Source organism: Battus philenor, unplaced genomic scaffold (assembly GCF_028537555.1).
Source record: "Battus philenor isolate CCGP_79_NKW_IND1 unplaced genomic scaffold, ilBatPhil1.0.hap1 SCAF_7, whole genome shotgun sequence".
Classification (NCBI taxonomy): domain Eukaryota; kingdom Metazoa; phylum Arthropoda; class Insecta; order Lepidoptera; family Papilionidae; genus Battus; species Battus philenor.
Window position 1 is genome coordinate 6,869,243 of NW_027181737.1, and position 26,453 is coordinate 6,895,695.

Genomic DNA, 26,453 nt, shown 5'->3' on the forward strand with positions numbered 1-26,453 from the left:
TATCAAAAGACTGCTAAAATTGTTAGTTTCTGTAAATAAAAACCTAAAAATGTATACGTTACTACAATATCTATATACATTTATATCTGTATCCTTAAGAGATTGGAGACAAAACATGAGAAGCAAAATATCGGGAGCAATGAACCGTTTTGGCTCCGATGGCCCGACGCGGACGAATTATTGCGAATTTCGGTTTGGCCCAGAAACAACACGCGTTGTACGCGAGTAAATCACTCGAAGCACGAGCGGTCGAAGCGACGTCTCGTATGCCGCCATCCTTGCCGCGAAAAATAGATTTACTTCGATATCGCCGGGAATAATTCGAGATAATAGAAACGCACACCACTTGCGACGCGGACAGCGACACAACGTACGCCCCCTGGTGAGTAACAAACTCTCCAACCCCCCACTCAATTTTTCACCTATTAAACTATATTTCACTTTTGATTTTGTTACGTCGACCTTGTCCACCGGAATCGTTACGTAAACATTGTTGCCAGCCACCTACACTTTTAAAATTCCTAGTCTGACAATTTGACAAATCGGTAAAAATGTTATAAGTGTAATATATGTTTGATACCATCGTTAGTCGAATTTTAATATTTATGAATATAAAAATTATAATTGTCGATAATTCCATTCGAATTACAAATTAAGAATAAAAACAAAATAAGATTATTCTCCGGTCACGTGATTCTAAGCAAATCAAAAAAAAACTTAAAAAATTATCTTAACAAGTGCTTTATTTCTATTCAGAATATAATAAGGACCCAAAATGCCTATGTACCAAAGACCACCATTCTGGAGGGTACCACATCAAAGACCAGATCCCGATGATGAACCAAGAAGCTTTGGTCGAAAACGAGTAAGTTTTTTTAGCAATCATTTCTAGTACAATTTTTTGGTAAATAAAACATTACACGTTTCTTTATTAAATAAATTGAACCTTACCAAACTTGTCGGCACCAACATCAAAATAAAATAATAGAATCTTTGTTCGAAATAATTTGTTTTGAAACATCACCATTGAATGTAATTGTTTACTGTCGTATGTTACAGATAGCCATAAGTCATTTATGCCGCCCCCACATTTCACGGCCTGCCAAATGACCAATAATTCACTTTGCCCTTACATTCAATTATTAATATTCTATTTCTGTATTGTCAATGCAAAACTGACCTTTCTTTGGTGTAGGGAATATTTGCCAAAATATTTAAGGTTATATGAATTTTCCTTTTTTTAACCTAATTGTTTTATTATGAAATATGTCGATATAATTTAAATATTGTCTACATGTGGCTGGGGAAGCTGATGTTTAACAAGCTTTATTGGTGTAAGCTCTAACGTAATAGATCAAGTATTACGTCAAGTTTATTTTGATCGTTTTCCAATAGAACGCATTCGTCGGTCGACAGGATACTAGTGTTAAATTCGGATGTTAATCGGCGCAATTTCCGTAAAACGAATTAGGTCGATTGTGGAGGGATAACAGAGTAATGAGGACCTTGCGGGGAGGGGGCGCTCAGATTTGATGCGAGAGCAGTGGCTAGCACAGAACGTCGCGTTTGCCCGTAGTGGTCGTACAGTCCGCGCAATCGGCGCGCGCGTCGCGCTGTGCAACACTCTTATACGACATGGGTCGGCTGCATACGTTCGTTGTCACTCTGCGGAGGGAATGTCGCGACGTCAACTGGGGCCTGCGGCTTGTGGGCGGCGCAGATCTCGCCACACCGCTCATCGTTACTAGGGTACGCCCTTTGCATTGCGATGCTTTAACTTCCTCGATTTACTTCGAAACGTCGGCTGAACTGCTTACAAGTTCCTAAAAAATAATTGACTGCTAAAAAAAACTGTAATTAAAAATAATTTATCAACAATTTTACTCCCCATACGCAATGAAAACGTTAATTTGTTAGTAAATTACGCTAGCGTACGCGTAGTACGCAAAAACTACACATACACACGCATTGAAAAGTATTTAAAATATTGATTAAAAAATAAAACACAAACAAACATATAAATGCATTGATCAAATAATTTTTTTGAACTGTAGCTCTGATTCTGGATATACTGTAGCATTCCCGAAAGTTCTAATCAACTTTTGATATCGAGATTTTTCTGATGATGATAATAGTTCGAAATATTGTCATGCAAAAATAAAACATAAACTACGATTAAGATTGTATTCTAATACTCGTTTCAATAATATCATCGAAAATATATTTCGGGTCATGTATCGGTCACCGTCGTTCGACAGCTGGCGACAACATTTTACGTTGTCCCAGTTTCATAAGCTTTTGTGAATTTTATATCCATTTAATTAAACATAAAAAAATGTTTTTATTGTCTCAATTACTATCCAAAAGTTTAACAATATAAAGACGATATAATTTTTTTGTTTTCTTTTCTAAACATATTTCAACAAGTAAAATCCTACCTATGGGTATACGTACGCATATATAATAAAGTTGCACTAGATATCTTACCCCCTTCCTTTTTTAGTTTTAAAAATAAATTTTAACATACATTATTAAGTAAATCTTCGCATTCAAGAGTTTTTAGTTAATGGAAATGTGCGGAACTTGGTTTGTTGACTCATTTACATGGATGATTATATTATGTATACATTAAAAATTGTTAAATTTCATTTATGGAGCCACTGTTAAATTTCTGACCGGCTCTTCTTAGGAGATCAGCGTTCCGAAACGGTAGTAGCTTACTACTTATAATGTTAAAATAATCGACGATTTAAAGTGTATATAAATGCCTATATGAATGAATCGATATTTTGAATTTTGAACTAAATTTGAAAATTAACCGACTCGTAGTTGTTCATTGTAAATAATAAATGTATAATAACAAATAATCATAATGATAACAAATAATGTTATTTTTATTATTTGTTATTATTAAATGTACCTACAATAGCAATGAAAATAATTGTTTCTAATATCAAATTGTAAGTTATTTTTTAATATACGGACTGAATTTTTTATCATTATTTATTATGAAATAATAGCTTTTACGTACTTCTGTAATAGTAACTCTTTAATAATCAATAATACTTGTCTGTACTAAAATCAAATAGATAAAAATTTACTTAATTTATGTTTAATTTGCGTATGGATTTATTTTATATTTGGATTACTTATAGGATTTATGATATACATTACAGTTACTATTTTTTTTACGTACTTAATACTAATATTTTATCTTAGTTACATATTCGAATGTGTAGGCCAAGTGAAGCTACGCACATCGGTATTCGAAGCTGATTTTCTCCATGTTTTACTGAGTCAGCCAAAGTGTCGCAGCCAAAATCAGTGCGGGCGTTTATTTATACCCAAAGCTTGGCTTCTAGGCACGTTGACATTAGTCGATGCTAGGTCACGAATCAAAACAATGAAATGTGGCATTGTCGAATTAAATCTGTTTTAAACGTACGCATTAGATCAAGTTTTGGTTCACGATTTAAAGTAAAATTAAAATAAATATTTAAAATACTCTCATCACCTTATGAAAAGATTGTAAAAAAATTCGTGTCAACATGTTTCCTTCATAGCAGATTTTACGAAAACCCACTTGCTTGATTTTCCTTAAATCTTACATACATCCAAATTTTACAACAGTGTTTATGCGATACATGACAATTTTATTATTTTTGTGTGTATAACCTATTTTAACGACTCCAATCCCTTCAGCGTATTTCAGCGTGCCTGTTTCATATTAGTGGATGTGAAGTTCAGTAATAATTAATAAACATTTTAAATATAGACCGCTAGTTTTTTATCAATCCATTTTATACAAGGTGATTGATATTAGGTATAATGACGGTAAATGGGTGAATTTATAGATCATTTGCTAAATGAATGTACCTTTACCTGTCCAAAAAAAAAACTACATATTAAAATCGATTATCGATATTATCAGTCACATTGCAATTGAAAAAAATAAAATGTCCCGTATTTCAGTGATCATTTTATACAGAAAAGTTACAAATAAGTATGTAAAACCTTAAAAGCTTTTTGGTAACCAAAAAAGGTTTTGTGAACAATCATGCTGTATAAATATTCGTTCTGGTCACTTACATATTAATTTAATGATATGTAAAAAGAAATGCGTCATGAACAAAAACTGTCAGATTTGCTGCCATCTGGCATATATCATGTTTTTTCCTTGCACTCTCTGATGACCTGAATCGTCGTTAATCTATCACTCGTATAGCAGCCTTGAGCTAATTTTACTTTAACTACCATAAAACACTTATGGTTAGCGAAGCTGTATCGATGAGTCAATGCGTCCGTCGATGTTTGTTTTTATTCATGGTTAACATTTTCGATTTACTTTCGTTATCGTGACTTAAGTTTATTAATATATGCTTACATCAATTTCCATTTTGCTTTCAAAAATAGTTTTTTTATTTATTAATTGAGGTACACCAGTCAGTGGCGTACCTAGAACTTTTGCCGCCCGGGGCGATCTCCAGTTTGCCGCCCTTTCTCTTATAAGTCAATCAATTAGTGGTTTTTATAAATTAATAAATAAATAAATTGTGTTAATTACACATAAATAAATTATTAAGTTATGTAATCAATATTAATTAATACACAGAGTAATTTTTTTTAGACATATTTGTATGCACTCGTAAATATATTTATATAATATCTACTCTTCTAGCTTTCATACTAGAAAAATTGTGTATAATGCTCTCAAAATTTATATTATTTGTAATTTCTTGTTCTATTGACAATATTGCAAGATTTTGTAGTCTTAATTGACTCATTGTAGAATGAAGATAATTTTTAATCAACTTCAATTTTGAGAAGCTTCTTTCGCAACTAGCGACACTGATTGAAATTGTTAAAAAAATTCTTAACAAAATTACAATGTTGGGAACAGAATTTTCCAACCTATACTGCTGAATAAATTATAGCAGATCAAGAGGGCCCTTCTCCCCGTTTTTCTAATTTTTTGCCCCTTTTTTTATTGTAGGTACAGCCATAAAAACCTGGATCCTTTTTCTTTTAATATGGAACTGTTTTTTATCAATGTCAATCAAGTCATTTATTTGACATTAAAATTCTTCATTTAGTAGGTTACACGGTATTTATTATACACGAATATTTTCTTACAAGGCCATGCAACTGATCGAAGCGTTCTTTTATTCCTTTATAATTCTGTCCATAGATGAAAACATTTTTCTTCGTACTTCTTCTTCTAACGATAGCCCCACGTCCCAACGTCGAATTTTCCCCACTCATATTTTTTCTCCTTCTAACTTGACGCTTAGTCGATATCTCTAACTCTTCTCAAATTATTTTGGCTACTATAACAGCGTTTTGTACTAGCGTATCTCTTTGTTCCATGAAATGTGTTTGCAAAGAATTTAGTTTTATATGGCATTGGCGGACATTTAACCCTTTTACTTGCAGGTATTTTTGAGCGTCCTTAATTTCCAAAAGGACGGGTTCCCATAAATGAAGGTAACATAGAAAAGAAAAAGATTGCATAGAATTGAGTAATATTCCAGCATCTGATCTCGTTTTACGATTTTCTTCTTCTAATAATCATAATAATAATTTATTATTCAACACCGTGCAAGTTGCCTATAAATAATGATCCTGTAATGTATTACTTTATAGCTAACACAACATTTAAAATTAACTTTATACAGCTCCTACAGATGTGAATGCAATGTATTATAGTTATATTATTTGACCTTAAAACCTCGTCATGGCAGAAGAGGTCCAAAATTTTGGCTAGATCATTTACGTGAAAGTAAAGAAGAACATTAAGGGCCAGAATACCTCTGGATTCTAGATTCCCGATAGGATTCTGAACTGCACGGATATCTAGTCGCGAAGCTAAAAGAAGGTATCTATCATAAGCAACTAAGCGAATTTATAACACTTATTCGGCGGTAGAGCTGTAGTGTAAGAACATTGTCCAGTGCCTAATTTATTGGAAACAGTTCCACAGATGTCTACTTGTGAATGCTTTCTCTCTTCATCCTCGCAGCGAGTGAATGACCAAAACAGAATAGTTCGTATCGATAAAGATTAGCTGCACACTCCAACACATCAAAATTTGAGAGATTTATTTCTACCAAAAATAAAATTCATAGACAGCTTTCGCTGACGGAACGTGTTAAAGTCCTTTATAGCGATGATGGAGAAACATCGTGATGTTTAAATTAATGCAAGAGAAATATAACGTATCTTTATCACGCAAGGGCGATTATTCGATTGAATTCCCGAATGTTATTTAAAAATAAATGTTACCCCTTAACATAATTATAATATAAATATATATGTATGTTTGAGATTTGAGGTTAGGGAAAACATTATTTTTAGTACCATCACATATAATAACACAAAATTATTTGTTTCTAGTCAGATCTCTATGTAAATAAGATTTTGAATTTAAACTTCGTTATGCCAAAAAGTGTTCAGTACCAGTACTCCATTTAAACAAGTGTCATTATTATTTTTTCAGCGTTAATAGCACCACATTTATTATTAGTATTATTACCACATAAACATAATACTATGAACTCAATACTTAAATACCTGGAACTTCTGCTTGTCGAGAGTCCTTTATAAGTTTCCAGGTCACACATAAACTAATCAATTCTTTAACTGCGCTAATGTCTAATGATAATATTTATTAACTACAGGATTCCTTTGGGACACAAAAACACGCTTCTTAATTGTAAAAAAAAATACAATGATTCTTTTATAAAATTTGCTTTTACGAGTATTTATCATTGAGTTTCTATTGAGTTTATATCTTCTTTTTATGATTATTTATACCAAATTTTTTATATTTTTAAAGACAATAAATATAAATCGTCATTATGGCGATCTGTGGGGAACGCTTATGCCTAACAGTGAGCGTCTCATCAAGGAGTTATAGTAAAATAACCATAAATGTGCAAAATATTTCCGCAATGTTAATAAAAACTACTGTACTGTTAATACTAAAGACAACTTCTTAACAAGTTTTATTTATGCGTTCTCCGTTTAGAGTCTCGGTTTACATAATATAAAAGTAGTTTTTGCAAGTAGACAATGTAAATAATTTTCTAAGTAGTAAAAAAAATATGTTTTACTTGATTTTATTTAACAGAAGGTCACCTTTGCCTTACTGCCATTCATAGATTTCGCGGGCTTGAGCCAAAGCTCTGTAATAAAAACAAGTCGGGGATAGTGTGCGGAGTTAACAAATCCTTCATGGCAGTGGCGTACCTAGGGGGGGGCGGTGGGTGCGGTCCGCACCGGGCGGCACTTACCTAGGGGCGGCATTTTTTAAATTTACTTATAGTTGTAAAAAGCAACATATTCATTTCATATTTATTTTCTTTCTTGAATAATAAATTAAATTATCTTCGTTCTACAATGAGTCAATTAGGACCAAAAACTCTTGCAATATTGCCAATAGAACAAGAAATTACAAATAATTTTAATTTTGAGAGCATTATACACGATTTTTCTAGTATGAAAGCTAGAAAGAAGAGTAGATATTATATAAATATGTTTACGAGTGCATACACATATGTCTAAAAAAATTTACTTTGTGTATTAATTAATATTGATTAAATAACTTAATAATTTATTTATGTGTATAAATTTATAAAAAACCACTATTTGATTGAATTATAATAGAAGGGGCGGCAAATTGGAGACCGCCCCGGGCGGCAAAAGTTCTTGGTACACCACTGCTTCATGGGTCTGAATACACGCATATATAATAAATTTTCCCATCACATCAAAGACATGCTTATTTATAAACCTAAAATTAAAGGTAATTTTTTTTAAAGTTAGCATTCAGAAATATTTGATTAATCGAAATGTTTAAAAATTGGTTTATTGACTTATTTGCATGGTTGTAATTATAATGTACGTATCAAAAATTGTTAAATTTCAATTTAAAAGAACAACTCTTGAGTTTTCTATCTTAGCAGACCAGCTTTCCAAGCAATTTCTTCCGGTGGTAGCCGAAAGTGCATATGCCTGCTAGAATGAAGGTGTCATGAATTTGAGGGCACCGTCTTTCTATATTCTTTTTCACCTTTAATTGAGAAGCCGTCGAGCTCTTCAATCGCTTGGGCGGATTCTCCATTGAGCTACTGGGGTCAAGCCCCCCCCCCCCCCTTTGGTGGGATCTTATCTTGTGATTTTACTTTATGGGTCTTCCGGCTCGAGAGCGCTCGATAGGTCCCTTGATTCGAACGGTTGTGACTGCCGGACTAACATTATTGCCACTTCGAAAGCGTTAGCGCTGGAAAAAGAAGTGGTGAAAGAAACATCTGCAACTCTTCTATGCATAGTAATTAAGGGTTGTGCCTAGTAAGTCGTCCTCCCTGACAAGGACAACTTGCTTATCTCGGTCTCATGACAGCGTGACCTTTGAAGTCCCGCAGTGATTAGTTTGGAAGTTACGGACCCTACAATCAGGTCTGGATATCTATACCTCGATATATTACTTGTGTGGCCCATGGGACTGGATTATCTAGTCGGGTTAGTTTCCATCCTCCCACTGTTGAAACTAGCGTCCAATGATGTCAATTGATGATCAAAAGTATGAATACAGAAGGGCGAGTTTGGTTAGTCGCTGTAGGTAGCATGATTGTACATGCATCTCCTTATAACGAATTTGAAATTTTCCAAAAAGCTATGTGCGAAGGTTTGAAATCGGAGATCATATCGTTCCATCTTTCATTAAGAATTAATTTGTTGTGCATGTTCTATGCAAACATTGCGAGCACCTGCATTAAATCAGATCAGGGTTATTTACATCGATGATGAATCTCTAAGGTCGGAGTAAAATTTTAATAAATTAATCATTTGGGGTTATATACTTTAAAAGATGAAGTAATGGTGATGAATAGAAAATACTTATGAATTTTAGCAAAACATTGAAAACTATTTTAATATTTATAAACTTAATTTTGTTGTAATATTATTATTTTAATACATCACCGCTATGCGTAAGTGCTACATACGCGTGGACATATGCCAGCTGTGAGCTGACACAAACAGCAATCGTCAGCGACCTCAAACAACCCAGCGGTTTAGAAATGACGTCACAAAAGAATTTTGTGTTCGAAAAAATGACACGCAGCAGCGTGGATGGACATGTGTAAATATAGACCCATGTCCTCGCCATTGAGACTTAGTAAGCGTGATGGATTTGCGCAGATTGATGCGTGAAATCGACGGCCTGCGTCCAGCCAGGCGGTTGTTTTCAATAAAAATGTCAGTGGCGGTTGGCAGACCGAGCCGGTAGCCGCATTTAGACTGGCTTGAAGCCAAACTCGGTGCATAGCTCACGTCCCAACCTCCCCTTGCCTAATCTCAAGGGCATTCTAACTAATGACATCGTTGTTACTTTAACCCTATTTAATGTATATAGGAAGACTTTACTAGTCGGTTTTCTAATCTACACCCCTTGGTAATTACGTAGCATCTGTTTCTTTTGCTGTAAGCTTAGTTATTAAGTGAAACAACGACATAGTTAAGATATAGAGAAGTCGCTGGGTGCGGGCATCGTCGCCATTGTCGGAGGTGGCCTATGCCTTGCAATTGTCGTCAATCGGCTAAAAGAAAGAAGAAAAAATTACTTTTTTTATTAATAAACACAATACAACTACTACTAATTTTGCAAGATGTCTTTAACCTGACTAAAAATCTTAGAATGTCACGGTCTTGTTACGCTTAGAAGGTGAGACAGGTGACAATGACTCGTAGAATGATATTTTTACACGTCTCATGAGTATAGCTTATTACTATTTCTTAATGTCAAATGTGTTGATTTTTTAATATTTTTAAAATGTAAATGATTACGGCAAATAAATTGAGAGGTATATAGTGTAAATATAAATTGCGGATCTTAGATATATTTATGACTTATAGATTAATATTTACTTTAATTAAAGACAAGTAAACAAAAACAATTTTTAATCCCTAACCCAGTTGCATTCAAGTTAAAAACAATTCAAAAATCGCGCTTGCCACAAAACTTATTTAATGCTCAAAACTTATTTGCACAAATATACCAATATTAAAAAAAATGTTAGTTGTTAGCAACAGCGAATTCTAAGTCCCTTTCAAATTTATTGGCGATATTTTTTTTTATTTCGATGTCCGAACTACTAGTAATTATCATTTCAATTATCGTGCTTTCTCGAGCATCGATAACAACAATTAATGCGCTAGTTTATAAGATATACATATCAAATTATGCACTCATTACATATTATATTCCAGGTGACGCCTGGAACACCAGCGGGCAGAGACCTAGCGCGGGGTGATATCATCGCCAAAATCGACGACTACGACGCTCGCGATCTTCGACATGAAGATGCACAAAATCTCTTCAAAAACGCTTCCAACCAGATCAAACTGGTTGTTCAAAGGTAATCGATGTCAAGCTTAGTATTCGAGAAATATCAACGACCAAACTCGGGAAACAAATAGTTAAAAGCATCTATTAGTACCATTTATTTTGTCGAATTTACGGTATATAAATAGTTCGTCCCCAACAAATATATATAATAAGTAATTGTGGAGGGCGGGCGAATTTATTTTAGTTTAGTACACAAGTGTTATTTACGTATATATTATGAAATCAAAAATTTTCATGTGATATTACTCACAGATATCACATAAATGATTAAAAAAACAATCACACCTGACTAACGAATAAAACAATTCAAATGAATGTTGGAAATAAATATGAGTAATTGAAACATTTCACAAAAAATAATGTTTATTTAATTAGAAGGTACTGGTAATATGTAAAACAGAAGTATACAAAGAAAATGTAATGTTTAATTTTTATTTATTTTATATAGAGTATGCTTTTAATGCGAACATCTATGGCTAAATCTATACAGTGCGACTGAGTGCTTGACTCAAATTTAGCGTATACGCAGGGGCAGGCCGAGTGCACACCTGTATCCAATGCCACGCACATTCGGGAGCTTTGTAGGACGCTCGCCTACTCCCTCCTATTATGAAACTTTCGAGTAAGATTTAGATGTCGTCGCAAATATTGCATTGATGTTGTAATACTGTAGTGATGTTCTTGTACACTAAACTTTAAGTCAAGCCAGGTGATATTGACCGACTAAATCGAGATTTGGCCGTTTTGGGTTACTTTGAATCGGAATGCTATGACAAGCCAAGGACCCTTCGAGGGATGTCTTTGAGCGTAATCACTCCATGGAGCGTCCGCCTAAGCGACCCAAGAGCTCGGCGGCCTTCCAATCCCGTTAAATTATAGGATGTAACGCCCCAAGCCGGGGCACCCTAAGGGAACCCTCGGGTTTTGCTACCTTGAAAGAGAATTTAGGGTAAGCGCCTTTTGCGCACACCAGCAGAATCTGCTAAAACCCTTAAAAAAAATTAAATATCTTAAAATAAATTTCTTAGTTGTTGTAAAAGTTTAAGACACTACAATGTTCTAATATTGGCTGAAAGAAATACGACATAAATACAATAATCAACGAAAGATTTATGTATGTGCATACAGAACAATGGGGTACATAATGTTTATACATCCGCGGCAATTTATAAAATAATACTAAAGTGTATTTTGTTTAAAAGTCTAGAATACAGAGATCTTTAAATAAGCATGTGATGTTGTTGTTCTGACTCGTTATGCAACGATTATTAAATCGATGACAATTGCATGATAATAATGTGAAATATGTATGTGTCGTGATCTTAAATATATAAACAGTATAACTGTATACAAATAAAATTATATTTTCAATGTTTAATTTAAAAATAATGGATAACACTTTATGATCAAAGTGCTACTTATGAAATGAAGCTATAACTTTTTAAAGAACTGAAATTGCTAATGTTGCTTTTAATTAAAACCTCTTACATTAATGGTTGCTCGCGTAGAGAGAAAACTGAAGGTGCTATGTTATGTTTGTAAACGTTACGTGTCGTGGAATGCACACTGAACTTGTAGCATGATGTGTAGGGACGTGGAGCATCAAGGGCCACGCGATTCGGCACTAGCACCGCGGTCACCCATTGTCAACAATGTCGCCGCACCTCCCTTCAGGTAATACTATATGTATTATTAGTACACTTAAAACTAACCAACCTGACCAATGACATGTATTAATTAATTATCAAAAATTTGCTAACTTTGTTGTCCTTCCGATAATATCTCAATATTCGTAATGCGACAAATAAAGTAAAGAATATTATCATTTGGGCTGTGGGACGTCCATTACTGTACATACCCTCACTCGAAGATTTTAAATACGAGCGGTCGGAAGCGGCACACATCTACCTAGTTCCGAAAACAATAAGCAAGATTGCTGCGCCTGCCGGTTCGTGCCTTAAGTCACTACAGAACCTTAAGGCTGCAGCGGGTATATTTTCTGCGCGCCATGTGGCCTCTCATTGCTAATTCGCTAGGCTCTTTTGGTTCCTTTTATTTATTTACGGATTTACTCATTCCTGATTCGAACTCTTAGATAAATTACGAGCATAGCTCTTTTCACAGATCGCTAAGCGACTATGAACTTGCTAATATGTCCCGAAGTGGGCCTTAGTTTCAGTACCTTAAGTCATCACTGGTAACACACATTGATCGTAGATTTTCGTCTTTACGCCCCAAGGGATATCGGAATAATCGGTAATAAAAATACTATGCCATTTATAAAATAATTAAATAACAATTTTGTATTGTAATTAAAATTCTGATTTATTTTACACAATTTAACAACTTGTAGGACACCCAGTCCATTGCCGTCAGCAGCTTGGCGTGGGCCGGAGTCGCTGCCGCGTAGTACTCCAGTGCCGCCCTACACGCAGTTCCCAGTGCAGCAAGAGGGCGAGTACCGGTCCGTAATGATTACGCCGACTTCTAACCGCGGCGACGACGTCGTCGACGAGTCCATACAGAGCCAGGTAGGCATCATGTCGCATGTCTCCCATTGAGTAGTTTTATGTGTAACTGCCAAGGCCTATGTTTGGTACGGTCAAGTAGAAAATATAAATAAGTAAAACATGTAAGTACATAAGGCATTAAGTCCGCCATTACATTGGTTTAAAACGGGTAGAGTTTCAAAATAAGCGAGTATAAGGAGAAAGGAAAGGGAAATAAGGAGAAAGGGATCAATTTGAAGGGGCAACATTACGTCATCTTTATCGGCGCATCAAAAGGGAGAATTCCACAGATATAAAATTGTTCATTTATGTCGGTATAAATACGGGCGAAGCTCTAATGAATATACACACTTCTACTTCGGACTTCGTGTTTCTGCTACCAAAACGTACCGGCCCTAAGAAAAAACCGACAAATTAAAAAACTATTTTCTTGTCGTAATAATTGCAACGATTTTTTGCAAAATTAGGAATGTGGTTAGATCATGCTATAAATTCTTTAAGCAAATAGTATATATAGACTTGTAATAATATCTCTTTAGTTTTACTAGTTGTCTGGTTTGTTTTGATAACAGTAGACAGATTATATTTTAGAAAAAGAAACGAGTTGGTAAAATTTTATTACAAAAAGTTTAAGCCATTTGTTTTTTTTTTCTGTCAAAATGAGTAAATCTTTTAAAAAAATTCAATAAATTTTCATATTTTACTTCAAAAGAGAAAAATAGGGCATAAACCTTGAAAAAATTGTGGCGTTTATGGACCTCGTGTAATCAATTCACAGACATTTCAATAGTAAGAGTAACATGAAGTTGGTTTAAGAGTTTTCTATTCCGGAATTTTTGAATTAAAAATGCACCTTATTTTATCCGTAAATAATCAACTAGAGTGATTATTTACGGATAAAATAAACCTCATTTAAAAACTGGGTCAAGATTGTGATATCAGTCTTTATGACTTAATTAAACAATTGAAAATTCATCTCCGGTTTAGACAGATTTTAACAAATCTAGGCATACGAAAAAAAACTTGATATTTGAGTATGTATTACACGAGCTCGTTGAGGAATCCTAATGAAATCAGATCAAAGATTTGTGAACTGATGATGATAAGTAAGAGAAATTTAAAAAAATCACATAGGACAGGTACATTCGAAAAACGTACCGATCGCATGTTGGAAAATCTTCGTTGTAAACCTGGGTTAGATCGCAATTAGTTTATTATGTGTTTTTATCGCCGAGCAGAACCATCGATTCGCATCCCTACTGTCGATAACCAATGAAAAATAAACAAGAAGTTTGAAGAAACCGTTCCAAATTAATCAATAGCAAGAATGTGCTCTACCATCATGATAACTCTTAACCACACACGTCTTACCAAAAAGCAGGAATTTGAGTTTGGTAAGGAGGTGATAATAGAATAGGGTGCATCCGCCTCATAACCCTGAACTTCAAATTTCCACCTGTTTCAGTCTCTTCGAATTCTTTAAGCAGTGGCAGAGTAACACCAATAAAAGACTGCCAAAACTACTCTTCGCGTTTTTTTGATCGGAAGTTACAAATTTTTTACAGCAACATCAAGTCACATGATGGCAAAAGTTTATCGAACAAAATGGCACCCATATAATGTACTTAATTGTAAAAAAAAACTTTTAAAAAAGTGTCACGATTTTTCATATAAAACGTGAAGAAATTTATATTTCCTGATCTGCCGATTTAACTTTTGCGTTTAAACATTTCTCCTTGTCATTTTAGGTTATTACTTAATTAGGAAGCTAACTTAAATATGTATAAGTTTTGAAAGCAAGCAGTAATTTTTAAGCATTTTTGCGATATACATATTTTTTCCTTATACAGTCATGAAAAAGAATATTAAGAAAGACGTAATCCCAAAAGAAAAAGAATTTAATATTTTACTTCCGCTGCCATTATAATAAATAATGATTGATATGATGATTTCGACGATTATATTTGTGTTGTTTAAAGAACAACTAGGCAATTAAAAGTAACTGAATCTGAACCTTCAATTTTATATTTCAATAAATTTTGTTACTTTATATATTCTTAAAACATAATTGTTTTACATATAAAATAATATATGTTTTATATATAAAACTCATTGTTTTCACGTTTGCCAAAAATCATGAACGACATCAGCATTTGCTTTATACGAACGTGATGCGTCTAGCTTCGTTTAGTGACCGTGAACTCACGTGTATTGTCTTTATTTAATCTGAGTTCTTGCCAAATAGATTGATTTGATTACCTGCAGTGTCAGGTAATAAATCTTGACGCAGATTCGTTAAAGATTTGATATGATCAAATCACATACCTCTATAATTTCTAATTTCATACGCTAGATATTAAATTACATTTCATTACAGGATACTCAAACAATTTTTGCTTTAATGCTTTCAAACTCGATCTACTGGCGCCTTAAGATGGCGCGGGGTGGGGCCTGGAAAAACAAGAGCTTGAACGCCGCCGCCAAAACGTTGACTGACGGCACAGTGTGGCCGATAGTCTCTTTGATACCCAAGACGTGGTACAGCGGTTTCAGTAAAACTATGAGAAACTCAATAAAAATCCGAGAACGTCTTCCCAACAAGTCTTGTGTATTGCTGCATAAAACATCGTGAAAACTTTATTAGCTGATGTAAATAGACATTCTAAACAAATAGAATGTTCTACTTTATATTTCAAAGATCGTGTCTTTTATTTTAATAAAAGTTAATCGCTTGATATACTATCATTCCCGGAAAAAAGGAATACGGTTTGAATTAAAGTGTTTCTATTTACCATTTTTTAAAGCATTTACGTCTGCAAACCTTTGACTATAAAGCTTCAGACGAAATAGGTTAACCGAGTCTCTTTTATACCAAGTCGCTCAATTTTAGACTGGAAGAGAGCCAAAAACATTTTTATTATTTAATTAGTTCAATCTAGGCTGGTGAGAGAAAGTATCACGCACTTTAATACGTTGTGTAACTTTTTTGATTTTTCCTTGTAAATGGATTAATATTTTCTATTGGAAGATTTTCGTTTGATTAACCCACTTAGTTTTTGTTTACAATGCTCACTAAGACATAATTTAATATGTGAAACTATTTCTACAAATTTGACTATAATATTGTAATATTTTTAATATTTATATTTAAATGCTTTTGTTTTAATTATAAGAAGTAATAGTTTACTCGGTGATTTAATTTATGAATTTTTCTAACTGAAAATTAATATTCTGTGTTATTTTGGATTCAAAATCGCATGCCAAATCAATAACAAATTTTTCCCGCGTGGGTCCCCCAAGGCTGATAGGCTGAGCTAAGCTGTCGCCCACGTTGACGACTTTTCCTCCCGCCATATTTCCAAAATAGAATGCATCGAAGCGTTGTTTACTCGCGAGCTGGCTGGAGTCGCAGTCCGCGATCGACTTCACTACGACACGTCCGCGTTAACGGGTGCCTCTAACATGGCAGTCAACCCAAATTTCTTCCCCAACGGGTACCAGGACCCAATGCATCCTGAGGAAGAAGTCGTCACCAACTGGGTTCGCTTCTTTCTCATAATCCACCACTTATCGGTGATATCGTATGCTTCGCCAGTTCATTTATTAACAATCTTTTGTGGTGCTTTTCTTAGTGAATGGGTTTCCGCGCAAATAGCAGCTAGTTCCAGAATCGTCAAGTCTACCGTATCGTTTAACACGTTTTGTGATATAATAATACTCTGTGCAATTCTGCTCACAATAATTTGCATGTCTATCGATAAGATATATTCATGCCTTGTCTTTCGATAAGTGTATTTTTTCATTTCGTTTCAAATAATCTTCGTAAATACCGATCGATCAAAACGTTTCAGTTCATTTCTTATATTAGTTATCTGTTGGTCATACCATAGCCATCATGTCATAAACAGAAATGCCTAAATCTATTTCTCATCACACTTAAATGATATCACGTTACATTTGTAGCAGCGGACTTAAGTCACAGAGCCTGTTGTGATTTTACTTGTGCAGTTTGACATTCTTACAGTAACAGTCTGTTTGGAGCGTTAAAAATAACTTTTAATTGAATATTAGTTTATTCACTTTGTGCGATATTTAGTTTCGTTATTAATTAATATATTTTATTAACAACGTTACTTTTTATTTATGTAAATCCAGCAAAATGTTTCAACAAGAAAATATTGCATATTCACTTTAAAATTCCCAGTCGCGGTCGTTATTTTAGCACCAATGTCACGTCTATGTCGTTTGCATTCCAAGCGCCATGTGACCTCCATCGCTGTTATGTTTTTCATGAATTGTTTTTAACCTTAATATAACTATACATATTATACATATATAACTATATAAAATATATATTCAAAGTATATTTAATGCGTTAAATATATGTCAATGTAATAATACAAAATGTGACAATAATTAAACGAATTATTTTTAAATTTGGATTTTCGCCAAATATATAGACATATTCCATGCAGTTTATATATGTAGTATTTTTATACCAAAGTTATTCATACATTTTCTGCCTGACCTCTATGTATTAACGTTTTTCATATTATCCTATAATAATGTTTTGACTTTGTTTTGCCCATACAATAAATATTTTATATTATAATATAATAATAAAATAGTCAAATCATAGAATATATAAGATCATTATTTATTAGTAAAATAATTGAAATTAAATTTAGAGATATAAATGTTGTTTTAAGTTTTGAGGTGCGTGAAATGTTATTGTTGTTCGAGAAAATGAATCGAGTGAACCATTAGTAACGAGAAAATGGAAATGTTGCGTCAGTTCCCAAAGTTGCGTCTTCATAAACAAGACGGAAATAAATGACCCGTCCCGGCGTTGGTCCAACGGCGGCAAAATTAACGCTTTTCGATGCAGTCCTTGCCGTCGTCAAAACGCGTACAAATCGGTACGGAATTTCATTCGGTATAAATATTTACCAATTTTTACGTATTTTAAGGAAATTTGAGATAATGGCAAAACAGTGTAAAGTAATATTTTTACAAAGATTTTTTTGATCAAATCTACTCATGATAAATCTCCGAAATTACATTATAAGAAGTTAGAGCACTAATTACAAATGATATGTTAATAAATCTTTTGAACACGACCTACATTTAATCTTATAATATTCAAAATATAACAAAATTGTGCCAGTAATCATAACCCACATGGAATAACCTCGTGGTATATTTAGACAGGGTTCGCCGGCTGTTTGAATGATTGAGGCAACATTACAGTTCTCTTGCGCACATCTATTAGTAATATTTATACCTGCGCTTTGGGTTATTTATTTCCTTTCGTAATAATTTAAGGATAAAACTCCAAATTCAATTTATTTATTTATTCTTTTTACACATTTTGTAATGGTCTTATAGGCATTCTTTACTAGTCAACCCAGGAAATAACAGTTGTTAGGCAGGTGTGTAAATAATACTATATGCTGTGTATGCATGATAAATACGATACTTGTCATATTTACACATATTTAAAAAGGAGAGTATAATAAATACTCATTAACATATAACACGTACATGTAATTCATCGATTCCTTTGCTAATAATCTCGAACTTTCTTAAAATTTTAACGGTTTTCTAACTCTTTTACTCCGAGAGGACCTTTCGAAATAGAACACTGAAGACAGATAAAATAGAAATATCGCAGTGAAATTTATGAGTAGGGCCAAATAATAAAATAATAATTGACGTTGCAATTGCACTTAACAAATTTTGAGTACCTACTTTTTTACTACACTTTCAGTGCATGAATTTTGTCTGCTTACTAAACAAACTAAAACTCTTTAAGAATGTTGTCTTTATAGATGAGATTAATCTCATCATTTCTTAAACTTTAATTAAATGTGTTATTAGCATTATACGTCCAACGTTATTATAAGGTAATTATTAAATGTTCACGTGTACGTTATATATACGCGTTTGTATTTCGGTTCACAAGTGTTGAAACCCTCGTAACTTCGTGATACGGAAAAAATCTTAAAGTTTTGTTCATAATGTCATTATTATTTTACAAAGCTGCGCATATATATTTACCGATACGTTCACCGAAACAATGGAAGAACTCAGCGGCCTCCGAATCCGGTAAATTAGTTGCATTTAGTCGTCCTAGCCGAAGTTTGCCGAAAGCCCTCGAGCCCTCTACGCCCTGCCAACTCAAACCCGCAGATCTGAAAATGTCATCCGCGGTCTCTATTTCAGAACCTTGAGTTTCCAGCGGCTGCTACTTCTTTGCCAATTTGCTGGTCCACAATGATTACTTTCGTGCTACGGATCTCCTCACTGCTGATTAGAACTCGTACATAAATTACAAGTATAGCCCTATTCGTAGCTCGTTGAGCGACTGTGAAATTGCAAGGAATTGATCAATAAATTCTCTCCGTGCGTAAAGAAGCAAACTTTTTCTTTATCTCATAATAATTTATTGAAAAGTAACAGATATAGTTGTAGTCCTTGACAGAAACTGACCTTCATTTTGTACATCGAGCCGTCTATTCCTGTCAATTAACAAAAACAGTAAAATGTTCATTGTTAATAAGATAATAGTTAACAAATCGATGCTTCGCTCGTTATTACGCAAATCTGGTTCTTGCGCATTCTCTAGCGGGTACCATTCACAAATTACAGGAAATAAAACGGATTTTTGCCATGGCTACGGTTGAAACACCTGTTTCTAAAGCAACCTTAACCCAATTCTTTAAAGTGAAGTAACGTCAGTTGTAGTTAACACCAGTTTGCACCTGCACCAAAAAAAAATCAACCATAGCAACTGACACAACAGATACATTCTCAACCTGGATCATCTACCAGCCAGATTACACGTCAACTAGGCTAAAATAGCCTTTTTCGAACTATCAATACCACCATGTACCGTTAATAGGGGAACAGATTCCCTTTTTGACACAAACATTGCTGCAGATTCTTTCCGCCACTCCTACCATAAATACCGCTTCAAGATGTAATGGTAATGTTAGGTGTAGAAGTTCTCTCAATAATCCGATAATGCCGTTGTTAATATTTCAATTTCTATTTTGCATCATCTGTTGCCTAGGCCGAAGTCTTGTCTTAGACCGACGTCACTCCAAAGAACGTCCAATCCGTTGGAATATCTATATACCCAAGGCGAAGAGAGGTTGCTTTAATTTCAATAATAAGAAAGAAGATAAGACATTGTGATCGAAATTAATAAATTGTACAAATTACTTCGAAAAAATTCTTTCATAATATTTAATAAGACATTACGTATCTCATTATTTTGTCATATTTTTAACAAAAACCGATGAATATATAGATGAATTTCCGCTCCTTACAGATACTAACTTAATAATAATTTATTGACGTTGTTGTTTTTCTTTTCCTTAACAGCCGTACCGCACGACCCCACTTGTACTGCCAGGGGCAAAGGTGCGTCGCGAACCAGGTCCCACTGAGAGCTACCTGCGCCACCACCCCAACCCGGCCATGCGTGCTCCCCCTCATCACGATTACCGCGACACGCTTATGAAGCAAAAGGTAACAACAGAAAATTTTCCCGCCTAGCGATGTACTTCCTCATTCTAGCAAAGATATACATGAGTATCGTGTACATATTCGATAACTTTTTATAATATTTTTTATCTATAAATGTAAGAATTATTGTTAAAAATAACGCAAGGAGGCAAATATTAAAAAAAAACATACTCCCAATGATCCCATTGGCTAATTGATATGTATATGTGAAGTACTCAATGTACTTCAGCCTAGTACCAGCTTGAATGTAGAACCTCAAAGTGTGAAAAATTTATTAGAGAGTTAGAAGATTTTGACTAGCTCTACCTTCTCGCCAGCTGCCTTCCCGTGTTTTCCCTCTGTAATTATTCTCTTAAAAATGAATTCAAAACTACTGACTTTCATTTAAATCGAACTTTTTACCTTCATAGTGGAAAAAAAAATTACAGGTATCACGCGTAACATAATCTTTTAAACAGAGGTAAACTACCGAAATCTAGAGTAAAAGAGTCACTTTGAAAAACATTTTTATTTCACCTGTACATATTCAAATGTTATGTAGTAGTTACACAGCTTAATTACTGAAGTACTAGTAATCGCCTGAGGTAGCCAGCGGTAAGACAGGAAAGGCGCGATCGACGCACACGAGATATTCGAGTACAGACGGCTTGACATTTGTCTTCCTCTCCCAACTTGCCGCTCATATACTTTAAGCGGTAACTAGTATTTGCGCCCATACACGATTTAGTTTTAAGAAGTAACATAGCACGAGTAAGCAGTAACAAAATTTATTTATCGCCTGAGGTATACTGCACGACGCACACATACGTCCGCACACACATCTAACCATTAAATATACTTGCGTATATGATATTAATACGCTTTAAAAATTGCACAATACATCAACGCGTGTGAACTGTACAAGCAGGTTGTTATAAATTCTCAAGGAAATTATTATTCTTATCTCTACTTAATTTGTAATACTAAAATAAAAATATAATCATAAAAATAGTAAACTGGTACACGGTAAACTTTACTATAATATTATACCCGTGAAACAACACCAACAATCTGTTTTTAATATATGAAATTATATTTTACTTTGCTTATGTAAAAAAATTTCACAGTATTATATAATACTGGAATAATCCATAATGAATAATTACTTCACTGGCACAACGACAAAAACAGACGTCAGAAATTATGCAGATGTTATACATGAAATTTTTGAATAAACTCAGGTTGCCGAGTCGGTGCTGCAGCGAGTGGTTGGCGAAGAGGGAAATAAGGTGGTTCACTAACGCGTTGTGTGATGATTTCCACATCTTTCAGCTTTACGCATGATAGCATTAAACTTCAGATACGAAGCCATACGTTTTGTCGAAGATACATTGCAATTTAACTATTTATTCTTTATATCTTAACAATAGAAGCGCGGTTGCGTCCAAGAAAGAATACTCAGGTCATTAATTGCTTCCACATGGGAGCCCTTTTAGTTACGCTCAAACAGCTGTTGTGTATTTAAGCGCACGTCAAATATATGCGTAAGTCATGTTTCCGCGAATAAATAAGGTTTTTTGGTAAATACTGATTAAATTTAGAGATTACCATTGCAGCCGTAACCGCCAAACCGGTTCGAAGCAGTCTGCGTCTAACAATTTCCGACAACCATAACAAGATCATCCAGAACCTTAAGGTCTCAGCGCTTCTGCGCGCTATGCGACCTGCCCACTGCCAATCGAACTTGCCAATCCGCAGGTTTATGCTGGTGACTGATTCGATTTCCTATAGAAATCCTAAGTATAGTCTTTTCCAGGACTCGTAGAGCGACTGGAAGCTTGCCAATGAGACCAGAAGTGAGTCATCGTATCAATGGCGTAAGTCATGGTCAACACATATTGGGTTAAAATATGCACAGGAGCTATTGAAATTAGTAAAAAAAAACTAAACGTAAAGGCTTCTAGGTTTCATGCCCAACTTCGCTTCAGAACCCCGCATGGAATAATTCAATCTTTTCGATCTAAATAGAGCATATTACTCATATCTAAATACGAGTCTTCAAATATAAATAATTCAATGAATTCAGCTCGAGTTCGACTATTTCGCTACTGCGCTTCTATTGTAAGAGGTTATAATTTCATGTACTATAAGATAAACAATTATCTAAGATTTTCTTGATTTTTATTATAATGATGAAATTTATTAACTTTTGTTGAGTTTCATTTTAGTTTAGCAACGTTACTTCGACCTCATCTTTTTGCGTCGTTCATGTGTCGTATACATTTTTGTTCAGCTTTGATCTTTATTGTAAGCACTTGCTAAATGTGTAACTAGATATTTGTCTTGGAAAGAACTTATAATAATGTTTAAACTCATTTTATTCGGATAACGAAACTAAGGTCAGATCTTTATATTTAGTCGTCTTACATTGATTTTAAAAAATTAGACAATTATGCTGTTACAATTATTTCATTTTTTGTGTACGATGATAAAATCGATAACAAGAAATTATTAATAATCGTAATGCAGTTTATTATGCTCTGAATGTAAATAATATTGTATTTTATCGCCTTTTCAGTTTGTGCACAAGCAGTTCAACTCGCCGATCAATCTATATTCTGAACAAAACATCGCTAATTCTATCAGGCAACAAACAACCCCCTTGCCGTAAGTGTTTATTTATTATAATGTGAAAAGTTTACAAAACCGAGATTTTCATTAGTTTTAATACTTAATACTAAACGATATTACGTAATAGTTAAACGAAGAACGTATAAGCAATGATGATTTTTAAGAACATGGAAAGCTGCCAATAGAAACATTACTAAAAATATATACCTACTTCCGATCTCTCACGAGATTTCAAATGTATTTAGTGTATCTACATGTTAATAATTAATTTCCTAGACTGCCATGTGTTATAGTTATTTTATGGCTTTTTATATAATACTGTAAGTAGTTTATTTAGCACGTACAAGCAAATTACACATAAATGGATAGTAACTAATAGTCTAAATCTGAAGCGTTACATAAAATCCGTACAACTCGTACTAATTTAGACTTGTTATTAATAACTAAATTGTGTGATATATGTAGGTACGTTCTAATGACGAATCTATTAATAAAGTTATAATGTGGATAATTTTTTAATACTATGTATTAACAGAGTATTTGTCTGCTCACTTAGCTCTAACGGCCATTATGGGCGGCCGCACGTTGTCAAGAGGCAAGTGTTTTATTAGAAACGCCAGAATCGTCGACGCCCATCTCTCATGACGCATTAATGCTTATTTATTTTTATTTTGCTACCTTTATCTTTACTTTACTATTACTCTTTTCCATCACGATTCGACTACATCTAGCACGGTATCGACATGTTGCCAAAAAATAAACTGCGAAGTGTCTAGGTCAAACTTTCATTAGCACTTCTCATAAACACGTTCTCAAACATTGGTATAGCGTATTAGTAAGTAGTTATATGTTGCTAATTAAAAATTAGTCAATTTTATTTTCTGTACTATTAATGTTAGTTGTCCTATCCTTCCTACTAAACGTGCGTACGTACTAACCACTCCGTACGCAAAAAAGACGAATCTAATTTTTTTTTCTGTATTACGTTGCGCCCGCTAACCGACTAAATCTTAACGCCCCACCACGTTACGCCGCAAGCAGCCACAAGCCAACGGTGCTGTACGATCCGGCCAAGTCAGAAACGTATCGTGCACTCCACGAACAAGGGGATGCCACTACGCAGGAGGTGCCCACGCCAGTCCAGCCCAAGGTTTTCACAGCTCCCTCCAATAAGGTAGACCCTCTCTAGTTTAATTTAATACAATAATCTGGTTAACCACAATTTATAAAAGTTATTTGTTCTTTATAAAGCCGAAACCAGTTCCGAAACCAGCCAAGCACGCTGAGGTAAATTCGAAAACAAAACAAACGACCTTCGTAAGTATTCGTTTTATTATATTATATATTTCCAATATTTAAAGATATTTTTTGATTAATTCATATTCTTGCATCTAAATAAAGTTTACATTTAAATCGAATTAGCCAATATTGGATCCGGAAGAGTTGAAAATAAAGTAAAATTTCAAATTGAAATAAACATGTAAGTAATTTATCATTGTGTTACAGGTGAATTCTTTGCACGAAGAGCATATCCAACAGTCGAACTCATTCAAGCGGCTCATGTACAACGTGCTCGGCGACACAGAACTCTAAAATAGTAGTCCAAAGCACTTCTTGCTTTACGCATTCTCTGCACTATCTAATCAAAATAGTAATAGAAATTTATATTAAAATCATTTTGCAGAAAATGTTTATGGAGCATAAATCATTTGTGGTATCGTATTACATTTAACCCATGTTTTAGAACTTTTTACGACCGCTCCATACGTAAACACGATTTATGCGGTTAGAAGGCGCGCCATAATTGTTATTTTATCGATTTGTAACGACGTAAAGACTAACATATAATGTAGGACTATATGTAATGCTTCTGACAGCGTGTATTGTACTTTCGATGAATTTTATTTATTCTAATACTCGAGTATTAGTTATATATAATTATATTAAGTAGGCAAATAACTTTTATTACTAAGTGTTGATCAATTATCTGTACAGAAATTTGTTTATGTATACATAAGAGATGTTGAGTGTACCGTCTAGTCACTTCGACCTGAGCTCTGGTCGTACCGAGCGTATGAGATTCGATCAATTTTAAATAAATTATTTATTTTATCTACATCACAGAATTTCATTTATTACCTAAAGTTTTAAAATAAAAAAACAATTCACAAAATAACTATATTTAACCTGAAGTTAACAATTTTACATAAAATTAAATACAGTCTCACAAATTTCGAATAGTAAGTACACAGATCCAAAGAAAAAGCAATTTTGAGCAAAAAAACCACATAAAATAGAATTCTTAAAAAAATTATATCACATTTATGGGACATGGATAAAGTTTCTTCCACCGAATGTTGTTGTGTGATTTGGACGTGGTACAAAATGATCTCAATTGAAAATACTCCTATTAAATGTAGCAATCCAAAAAATATATGACGAAATGTAATGAAAAACAAGGAAATATTTTTTAAAAAAATATTTAAGACAAAATGTTACAACGGTAATTACACACGACATCGATTTATATACAAGTATTCTGTTAAATTAGGTGATTTTGTGATATGTAGCAGATAATTAAGTACGCAAACGTGCCTGAAACTCAAAATAAAATCAAAACATTATAGGCTCCCGATACTTCATATACTTACCACTAACGTTACACAGAAATATACAGAGTGCTTAATCAGAGACTCGTTCCTTCCAATATTTCGGTGTGAAACCATACCGAGCGATAAAATATAAATCACATCATACATATTTTACCTCAGATTAAAACAAGTCTCCATTATCATCCATATATCAGACAGATCACTATATACAAAATTTACAACAAACTTTTTTGCTGAAATAGATAAAAATAATGCAATGGAGTAATTAAAGGTTTCATGTGTTAGTACACATGAAATCTTATATATAAGTTTATAATGTTCGAAAGATACAACTGCTACAGTTTGTAAAGATTTGTAAATAAATATTTCCAAATCATTATATAATACTTTATCATGAAATAATCATAAGGATTACCTAAAAACGATTCACTAAAAAAAATTAAATATTCACAGTGCAGTCTGTTAAAAAAAGAAAATTTACGGATATTTATTTTAATTATTTGTTACATTTTACTTACGGATGCTAGCTGGGGAAGAGATCACAATAAAAAAAAATTACAACCAATTCATATTCAAATAGAGGTTATCATTGCCTTTTTTCTGATGTTCATAGAGCAATAATGTGGAGATAACACATTTGTTAACATAATGAATCCTTTCGATTTATTAGCACCAAATGACGAATCTATTTAATAACTATCTACTTACAGATACAATACATACGAAATTTTATTACAATGCCTATCTAAAACAACATTGGAATTGAATATTACTTATCAG

At 33.7% G+C, this 26,453-nt stretch overlaps 1 protein-coding gene across 4 annotated transcripts; it reads left to right on the forward strand.

The window, feature by feature from the left end:
- Window positions 1-223: 223 nt before the first annotated feature.
- Zasp66 (PDZ_signaling and DUF4749 domain-containing protein Zasp66) lies at window positions 224-25,179 on the forward strand. Of its 4 annotated transcripts, XM_068774777.1 has the most exons (11): window positions 224-382; window positions 757-865; window positions 10,270-10,418; window positions 10,938-11,030; window positions 12,762-12,939; window positions 20,308-20,454; window positions 21,672-21,719; window positions 23,009-23,097; window positions 24,103-24,235; window positions 24,313-24,378; window positions 24,568-25,179. In XM_068774777.1, the coding sequence occupies exons 2-11, from the start codon at window positions 776-778 to the stop codon at window positions 24,652-24,654; spliced, it is 1,080 nt and encodes a 359-aa protein (XP_068630878.1). In that variant the 5' UTR covers window positions 224-382; window positions 757-775; the 3' UTR covers window positions 24,655-25,179. The 4 variants fall into 4 exon arrangements, with proteins under 4 accessions (XP_068630878.1, XP_068630876.1, XP_068630877.1 ...); XM_068774775.1 differs by lacking the exons at window positions 224-382; window positions 757-865 and adding an exon at window positions 1,550-1,749; XM_068774776.1 differs by lacking the exons at window positions 224-382; window positions 757-865; window positions 10,938-11,030 and adding exons at window positions 1,550-1,749; window positions 11,999-12,082.
- The last annotated feature ends 1,274 nt before the right edge of the window (window positions 25,180-26,453 follow it).